Below are 10,277 nucleotides of genomic sequence, written 5' to 3'. Positions count from 1 at the left end.
TAAATCAATTTCAGAAAAGAGATTGAAAGAGTTTGGGCTAGATATTCATATGAAGAGAAAATTAGGAAAATAAACATTTTGGTCAAAAGTTACTATATGAGTATTTTGGACATTTTCGTAACTCTCTTTGGAGGATTCTAATTGCAACTATGCTAGAAAGTTCAAGGGAGATAACTGCAATTACCAAACTTCAAGGGAGTTTCAACAGCTTACTGGGGCATTCTTTTTTCGGATTTTGAGAGGGAGGAAAGTTGGCCAATGGGATTTTGGTTCCCATTGATCAAGAATCTCATATTCGTTTTTTTAGATTTATGTGGGGATTGGGAAAAATTTATTTTCCTACGTACCACTTACCTAGATAAGTGATACCCATCTCCTAGGTAGATAAATAACTTTTTCACCTAGGGGGAAAGTTGTCAATACTTGAATAGGACAAAAATGCCCATTTTAATAATGGATTTTTATGGCTAAAATGTTCATTGCCTTATTTACATGAAAAATAAAAGAACATGGGTAAATGCACTTACCTACCTGGATAAGTGTTTTCCAAGAAAAACTTACCTAGGTAAACTGTATTTACTCGGATAAATAACTCACTAAAGTTCAATTTTAAAAGATTGCAAATACAAATATATACAACACAAATATATACAAAATAATACAAAATATAAAATTTTACACTATATATTTATATTTGTATTCTTTCAAAACTGGGCTAATAAAAAATAAATACATATACAAATTAGATATGGTAGAAGAGATGGTCATTTGGCGTCCCCTTGATCCTTGAATATATATGGCTTCGAAGGTCAAACCTACACGATAAAACTACACATGTAGACATCTGTCACAGATTCAATGGAAGTGCACAACAAATGTAGTAGATCCGGACTCATATAGTATTTACTTTTGTTGGAAGAATGGATTCAGTTACACCCGAGGAGCAAAGAGATACATTAATCATCTTGTTATCAATAACCATTATAAAGACGTGGAGAAAGCATATCTCCACAGGTAAATATTGATGTTCTGCTGTATTCGTGGTGGAAGGCTCTATTATTATGTGTTTGGTTTTGTGGGTGTTTATTAAAAAAATATTATTATATCAGTGTTATATAGGTATTGGTGTTTATTGCATATAAAATCACTATTTGGTTTTACTGTTTATCATATGATTTTTAAAACTGATCCGGTGACCGAACCGGTTAGGGGTTCGGTTACCGAGTCAAATGGTCCAATCGCTCAAACCGAACACTCGGCCCATTCTGACAAAAAAATAAAAAACGGTCAAAACCGTTCGAACAATTAACTGCCTGATTCAGAAATTCACTAATCAAAATCAATGGTTTTAGGGGGAAAATCCGGTTTTTGAGGAAAATGGAACCGATTCCTGATTTTTCCGGTCCGGTTTTGAAAACCATGGTTTATCAAATAAACACTAGAAAACTAAAACCCTTTGATTTATCTATATGGGGCATTTGGAAAAATGTTTACTTGAAATGCCCATAAAACGTCCAACTAAATAAAAAAAGCAAAAAAAATGCTTAAAGTACCATTTTTCAGATAAGGGTTTACGCCTCTAAGAAAACCGAACATACGCAATCAATGACCTAGCACTAACTTGCTTGGATATAGGTCAACCTTAATCAAGTTTCAGAATGAGGTGAACCCGTTTTAAGTCTGACAGTTGGTATCATGGTTTTGAAAATCGGATTAGATCTGATGGTTGGACCGGTTGACTCAGGAACGGTCATGAGTTTGGGACCAGTTTTGAACCTCAAAACTGTATAATTGGGATTCGGACTGAACGATCAGATCATTTGACCCAGTTGACTCAGGAACGGTCATGAGTTTGGGACCAGTTTTGGACCTAAAAACTGTCCAATCGGGATTCGGACTGAATGATCAGATTATCTGACCGGGAAACTAGTCGTTAAATCAGTTCTTTTTCCGTCCCATTTACGAAACCTTGATTCGTATTATAGCATTTTAATATTTGTAAATTTAGACATGATTGAGTATAGTTGTATTATAATAAAAATAGGGTCAGATTTGATACGCACTTATTCTCCACCGTTTTTTTTCTTATTTGTCTTGCTGATTTTTGGGGATATACTATTCTCGTTGTATGTAGTATTTTTGAATCTTATTTAAAAAAAAAAATACCTGAAAAATTATGAATAGGCCCATCGTAGAATTCTGATTTTTACTGCATGTACCCTATGTATCAATGCCTGCCCATGAATTAGCATCAATTTCGAACTGGCATCTACCCCAACTATACTTTGTGCCTATGAATTCTGACCCTGCGCTAAACCGTCATTCTTCCAAAGAAAAAATATCGTATCAGCTTGGAATTATTGGGATGGGTGTGGGATGAACCTGTTGAGATTCCTAATGCTTATATTCTCTTTTGCCCATCAAAACAGAGTTTTTCATACATGGCAACATCTTTTTTTTTCTTCATTTACTCAAGAAAGCATTGCTTTGTAATAGAAGTATAGCACCCATTGCTGACTCACATAAGCCACTTTGATGAACTGAATGGTCATTGCTTTTTATTTTTAGTAAATTAAGTCATTAAGTTGATTGTGAACTCCTTAATTGCTTTTTATTTTGTTAAGTATGTTGTAGGCCCTTTAATGGAATTCGCAACAACGTCCTACATGGGTCATACAGCTGTGTATTGGAAAGATCTTTTCATGAAAAATACGGGAAAATATGGAAAATGTTCTCAATGCATGATGAGATGTACATGTAAAAATAGAACGTCTGTGGGGTGCCAATCTGACCTCCCTTTATAACTTTCTAGTTCTATGTTTTTGTTCCAACTTCCAATTAATAATTGGTTTGGGGCTAATTCTTGCTGCTTAAGACCTTAAACTATTATTTAGTTAATAATATAAAAAATCTCATTTTTTATAATTTTTGTTATATTTAATGTTTAATATGGTAAATTTCATAACTAGTATATAAAACAACTATGATTAAAAATAACATTTTATCAATCGTTAAATATTTTACTTCAGTTTTATTAAGATTATATTGTCAAAATGAGATTTTAGTAAGTAATTATAGATACCGAGTATAATCTGGTCTATTGGGTTGTGTTTGATTTAAAGGAAAAGATTTTCCTTACTTTTCCTACCTTTCTTTTCCTTTCTCTACCTTTTCCTTCAAACCAAACATACCATTGGGTCAGACCCGATTGTCACGATTAATAATTGGTCCGGTTCCAAATATCAGATTGTCCAGATTACATCACGAACCAGACCCAACCCATTGACAGCTTTAAAGATCTTACATTCCGAATGGTCGGACCAGCCGACCCACAAGGCACAAGCCACAACCCAGTTGTACAACCTGGTCAGACACTCAGACCTAGTTGGGCATTTCCATAATTCCATTGGTGGTGATGACAACGAGTGAGATCAGAGTTGGGAAGAAATTTATAATCCGACCAATCTTCTACCATTTAAGCGTCTTTGAGAGTAACACCATTAGAAGAAAACATGATTCTGTAGTTCGTTTCATAGAAGAAAATTTCACAAGGAATAGAAGAGGAAAAAAAACAAGAGACTGTTATCTCCAGACATTAATTATTATTTTATGCAGACTGATCTCATTCCCTTTAAAGAAACAGTGTTCAATATAGATCCAGTAATGGAAAGGAATGAATTAGAATCAACTCTTGGCTACCACAGCAATAGTACATACCAGGATAGAAAGTAATAAGCTCTGCTCTACTCAATTCTCTCCATTCACAATCAAAACAATGAAAATTGGCATTTGAATGTAAACAAAATTTTTCCATACAGAGGAGTGAGTGCAATTGGGTAAGGGTTTTTCTTTCTCTTTCTCCATCTTCTCTCAATGGGGTCTCCTCCCTCTCCAAAATAAACCAAATTCCTTGTCTGGAGAGTGAGTTCAGGTTGTAAAGATTCAGGATTTCCCAGTTAAATAAAAGGGGACACTACAGAGAGATATATAAAAGAGAAGGAGAACAAGAGTTCCCTTTCAGACGCTCACGCTATCCACTCCACATTGCTTGTATGTCAGTGACTGTTTCCTTGGACTTATCACTATTGCACAATCCACAGCAACCTGTCACCACAAACCCATTCATATTTCATTTATATTTTACTGAGAAAACAGATAACAGAACTCTGCAAGCATCTCAATGGCGGAGCTAAAACAAAATGACAAAACCAGACAAGAACTTAAAAACCCTATTGCACTTTCTGCAACCAGGGTACATGGAGGAGCATGTTAGCAAAGAATTAGACCAGTAGCAAAGTAGCAACGGGGAATGTGGTCACTTTAGCACAGAGAAAAGAAGATTGAGGATAAGAGCTAAAATATAGAGGGTAGCTACTAAGTGCTAACCTGAACCCTGGGAGAATTGAAATCTAAAATTCGGATCTTCGCCCCAACATCACCAGTAATCCTGAGCTCCACGCGATCATTGAGAGAAGCATCTTTAACCAAATCAGCGGCGTCTCCCTCAGTCAAGTAGACTCTGTCCACACCAACGGTGGTCTCCACTTGCCTGACACTGTGTGCCGGCTGATAAAATCCCGGCACCGCCGCCAAGCCGAGCGGAACCCCTCGGTACATCACGTAGAACCTCGACTCGCTGTACTTGATACTCACCTTGTTCGGGTTCACCGCCGTGAACAGCATTCTTATGCTAAGCGACAGCGACGCCCCCGTCGTTGTCGGCGACGGGCCGGCCGTGACGCCCACGTACTGGACGGCTACCTGCTCGAGGTTGAACTGGGGCTTCTTGGGTTTCACCGCGAGGATGATTATAAGGACCACGGCGAGGACGAGGAGAGCTAGGAAGGTCATGAGCAAGAAGAGGCAGCAACAGCAGCCCTTGAAGGAGGCGGCCGAGGAAGAGGAGCTGGGATAGTGGTAGAAGTCGTCTTGGTGGTGGCGCCGCTGCTGGGTATGGTGAAGGTGGTGGTTCTGCGACGGGCCCGGTGGATGTGAGGCGTTCTCACAGTTCATGTTAATCCTGGTCGCCATGTTATGCTACTCTGCGCAGGGTGAGCTTCTTGAAGAGTTGAACCTTCTCAGCAAAATAAACAAATTGATATATGTACACGCCCTTCCTCTTCTCTCTTCTCCTTTTCTTCTTCTTCACAGAAAATGGAGAGAAGAAGAAGAAGAAAATGGAGAGAAGAAGAAGAAAAAGGTTTGTAGATTTTGAGGCCTGTTTTTCCTGCCTTTTCTACCATGAAAAATCTCTTTTTCCTGCTCTCATTAGTATATTAAAATAACTAAAAGAGGGGTAATTATTGAGTACTTTTGGCTTCATTGCCCTTACAATCAAGACCATAAAATTATTGGGCCCCACAATTGTGGGGCTCACTGGTTTTATGGCATACAATCGATTGCTTTCTGTCTCTCACCCTCTCTCCCATTCATAAAAGGGTTGTCTCTAATCTGCGCCGTACGTAGAGGTGGATCATGGATGTTAGTGAGACGCACTGAGGTGGAGTCCGGATAACCTGCCAACGCAAGGCGTTCCAACCCTCTATCAACATGAATTTACATCACACGGCGGATCCCACTTTTATAGTGAGTTGCAGTTTTATAGTGAGATATGGGAACGGGATATGCTTCTCACACATGGGCGCCTCATGTGAGATCGGTGTGAGGCGCCCTGAGGAGGGCTTCGGTCTCTCCTCTCAAATATGCAGTATTAGATCAAATTGCTCGTGTTGGTTTTGTTTGGCTGTCTTCTTGCTTTTTAACCTTTTGGGGTTTTGGCGGTTTCGGTGGTGTTATGGGAAAAGATAAAAATGAAAAGAGGAGAAAATGTGGGAATGTGGCGCGCGTTATTGTATTAAAATGCCACCAGCTTTCAGAGTTGGAATATTCTAATTGCTAAATCCACATGGAGCAAGGATAATGCTACTCCTAACCCAATCAAATTGGGACCTACCGCCTACTCAAATCCAAAACCAAACAATTCGGATCCAGTGGTCAGTTGCTGTCCCCTACATGATCTATACTTAATGATTGACTAGAGTATATGCTCATCAAGAGCGCACCTTACACCGAACCTCACAATCACATCCCACCTCGTATTATGAACATCTCCTCAAGGACATGATATCAGGTTGGTGTGAGGTATGCTATGAGGAGTAGATCTGGACTCCCCGTACTATGTATTATGATATTTTTTTATTATAAATTATAAAGACATTTGTACTATGGTGTCCCACTAAGTTTTTATTTGCGATAAAGACCACCTAAAGTTTCACTGTGACAGATGCTGCTCCCCTCCATTAGAGTTCCATCCATTAACTTCAAAAAAGATTTTTATTCAGCTTTTTATTTTTTTTTTTAAACCCCAAACTAATGTTTTCTTATTTATTTGAATTATGTATGATTTGACTATTTTTTTAAATATAATATTGAAGTTCTCTCATTTGCTCTAATACATCCTTACAGATTTCTAGTTAGATTAAATATTTAAATGGAATGGCTTAGAGGTTTCTTTCTCAAGATATAAATTTAAGGTTTCATTATTTGGTTTTTCTTAATTTAGAGAAATGAGTGGATAGTTGTTTTTTTTTTATTTTAAGAGAAGAGAGACATTCATGTCAATGATATGAAATAAGAATTTAAAGAAACTTGTTTTTCTATGCCATTGAAATGATTCTTGATATTTTAACTAGTTTTGTTTGGAAAAAATAAAGGTATTTTTAGTTCAATTAAGGATTAAGAGAAAAATACGAGAAAAGAAAATAAGAAAAGTTTATGTGGATATTTTGGTAATTTAACACATTCCCATCACTTGATTTAATGACCAAGGGGTATTTGTCACAAAGTGAAAGTTTAAGGGGGTCATTATCATAAATGAAATTTCAAAAGGGCAATTGTCACTAATTGTCACAAAGTGAAAGTTCAAGGGGGTCATTATCATAACTGTAGGTCTCATTACCGTAGCATTAAACTCGATAGTAGTTTATGCATCAAAGGAAATAATCACTAGGTATATGTTTGGCATCGATGCTGCAGATACAACACTTCTGATGTGTGGGTTGGAAGCACCATTTTCTAAGAAAACAATGTATTCTTTTTTTTTGGAAGCATTGTTGCCAGGTAGGACATTTCCTGGAGCAACAGTAACACCTTCTATTTGGTATCAGTGCTCCATATCTGTTTTCAGCACTAGTACTCATTATAGGAAGTCCACGTCACTGCCACACCATATCCTCGTTGACAGCAACAAGCTCCAATCTAAAAAAACGTCGAATTCGGCATTGCTCCAAACCATGCCTTCTCGATTTTCAAGGCATACTTGGAGCACATTTTTTTATGAAAAAACAGTTTCAAACATATTGACGTTTCCTGGAGCACCATTTTTTCCAATATGGTGTTGATGTATCACCGTTTTCTGGAGCAACAGCATCGATGCCAAGCAGATGCTAGGTGGTAGCGTTGAAGTAACAACTTCACTAGTTTTCTTTGTACTAGTGAAGTTGGTTTCTTCTCCTTATCATTAATTTTCTTTGAACTTTTCTAATTTTCTATATTTTTTCTAGTTTACCGCTGCATGCCCTATTTTGTAACAGATCTCACAATAGTGTGGTAGGTTTTAATAAACCACTTGTTGCCAAAAACTTTGCTTTCCAAATCTGATCCAAACTCTATGGGGGCAGGGGTTCGAGAAATCTACTTCGATGCAAGCCCTAGCCTCCATAGTCTTTGAGAGCGTGATAGTGGTTTGATCAAACTTTAGTACCAGGTCGATTGCACGTGCAATCAATCCAAGTAGTCCCTCTACATAAAAGTTCACCAGTAGGAATGGGAAATTGATCTAGAGATCGGAATGATGAAAAGTTCCTAGCCTAGTTCGAAATGAAAAACCCACTTGAATAGTCTAATGATAAAACATCAAACTTTGAAACCTCTATTAGCCATACCTCAGCTATGTTTGTTTGAAGGAAAAGATAAGGAAAGAAAGGGAAATCAGAATATGCTTTCAAAACTTTGAAACCTCTATTACCCATACCTTAGCTATATTTTCTTTCAAATCAAACATAGCTTAAGATAATCTTCCTCCTATACAAAACAAATTAGAATATGCTTGGAGTCCAAGGCAATAACCTAGATTTCGCTCTTTGATGCGAAAGATTTGCAGATAAAATCTTTGAACTCCAGAAGAGAAGATCAGTTATGCATACATTTAGGGGTGAGCATGGGTCGGTTCGTTTGGTCCCATGGCAGAACCTGGAACCTACCTTGTAGGGGTCAGTTCTAGGTTTTTGGAATCAGAACCTACCCTATGAAAGTTAGTTCTAGGGTCGGTTCCAAGGTCTACCCATGGGACCTGTTCTTTCTTTACTCCCCTTTCAAAAAAGAAAAAGAAAAGAAACATATTCTTTAAAAACTTGATTTTTCAATAAATGTAATATATAGTTTAAAACTTATATTATCTTTATTGATTAAATTGAATAATTTAGTGCGTAGATTATCATTATATGGTTCAAAACTTATAATTTAAATTTAAATTTTATAAATATTACATTTTACATTACTTATTGTACACATTCAAATATTAAAATGAAAACAAATGATCAAATAACTTAAGACTTAAGTAGCTCAATGGTCAAGTGAGACCATGGCCTCTGTAAATATGAGTGCTTGGGTTTATGGGTGTCAATCAAGGTTTTGGATGGGATCCAATCCGATCCAAAACCTTTTCAAATCGGATTTGGACGGTCCATTATAATTATTGGATTGGGCCAATCCAAAATAAATATGTCCATATTCTTATTGGTCTAAATTGGACTTAAACCAAATTCTCAATAATCTGATCATGAGGCCAAACCCTTGTCCAATTTAAAACCAATCAAAACTGAACCAACAAAAAATCCCTTTTATGAAAGCACTTTTAAGAAAACACTATTACAAAAGCACTTTTGTAAAAGTAATTTTATGAAAAGTACTTTTACAAAAGCACTTTTATAAAAGTACTTTTATGAAATCACTTTTACAAAAAAACTTTTACGGAAGTATTTTTATAAAAACACTTTTACAGAAGTACTACTATAAAAGTGCTTTTACGAAATCACTTCTATAAAAGAACTTTTACGGAAATACTTTTACAAAAGCACTTTTGAGAAAGTACTTTTGTAAAAGCACTTATATGAAAGAACTTTTATAAAAGTATTTTTACAAAAACATTTTTACAGAAACACTTACGAAAGCGCTTTTGTAAAAGTACTTTTACAAAAACATTTATATGTATGTACTTGTATAACAGCACTTTTACGGAAGTACTTTTATAAAAGTACTTTTATGAAGTACTTTCATAAAGGTATTTTTGTAAAAGCACTTTACAAAAGTGCTTTTTCAATACCAAAAGGGTATATTTTTGTAATTTTTAGATTTTCTTCATTTTAATATATTTTTGTTATTCTTTATATGTTCTAGCTTTTTATATAATTTTTGATATTTCATTTGGTTTGGATTGAATCCAGTCTAGTCTATTTACATTTTAATGGATTGGATTGGATTTGGTTTGTATTGGATTTGGATTGGATTGGGTCCAATCCATTTGCAAGTGAACTTACAACGGATTGGATCGGATTAGACCAAATCCAATCCAATTGACACCTTTACTTGGGTTCAAATATTCACATCCCCAAAAGCGTTTTGGGGTTTATTTTAAGGCAAGCCTAGTTCCAAGGTAGGTTCCACCAAGGCCAACCAAGGTTGGTTCATCGGGTCGGTTCGGGTAGGGTAAACACTCAGACCCTGAAACCGGCCTAGGTAGGGGTCAGTTCCAAGAATTTGGAACCAGACCCTACCCTATAACAGATTGGGTAGGGTCAATTCAACACCGATTTGAGGTCAGTTCCATTTGGTTCCAAGTAGAACCTACCCATTTGCTCACCCCTACATATAGTTGTCGATCAAAGCCTAACAAAAGAGATCATAGGATTGGCGTAAAACATCTTCAAGGAAAAATATAGCAGGTTCTCTCTACTTGAGAGTAGTGTTGACAAGTGGAACCTAGAGCGAAGGTCTAGAAAGAGGTGAGAGCTTTGAGAGGATGGAGGTGAACGTGGACCTCTCATTATTCTGATTCACCATGAGAGTAGGAAGGAGGAGAAGGTGCCTAGGGTTTTATGCCATCAAAATTAGCTTTGTTGGATATCCAGTTGGGTACCATTATCAAGTCAAAGATTACAAGCAATGGTTCAACTATTCCACCTATCCAAAAGTCCAAGAATAATTTGAAACTTGGTCTG

General features: G+C 36.6%; 1 protein-coding gene across 1 annotated transcript; it reads right to left on the bottom strand.

The window, feature by feature from the left end:
* Positions 1 to 3,591: 3,591 nt before the first annotated feature.
* On the bottom strand, positions 3,592 to 5,243 carry LOC104612067 (uncharacterized). Its single transcript, XM_010279382.3, has 2 exons — positions 4,387 to 5,243; positions 3,592 to 4,104 (listed from the first exon to the last, which is right to left on the bottom strand). Exons 1-2 carry the CDS (start codon positions 5,029 to 5,031, stop codon positions 4,018 to 4,020), a joined length of 732 nt encoding a protein of 243 aa, XP_010277684.1. The 5' UTR covers positions 5,032 to 5,243; the 3' UTR covers positions 3,592 to 4,017.
* Positions 5,244 to 10,277: the final 5,034 nt, after the last annotated feature.

The sequence above is a fragment of the Nelumbo nucifera genome, chromosome 1 (assembly GCF_055504915.1).
Source record: "Nelumbo nucifera cultivar China Antique chromosome 1, China Antique-T2T, whole genome shotgun sequence".
Classification (NCBI taxonomy): Eukaryota; Viridiplantae; Streptophyta; class Magnoliopsida; order Proteales; family Nelumbonaceae; genus Nelumbo; species Nelumbo nucifera.
Note: the sequence above shows the minus strand (reverse complement) of the source record. Positions and strands in the feature narration are given on the sequence as shown.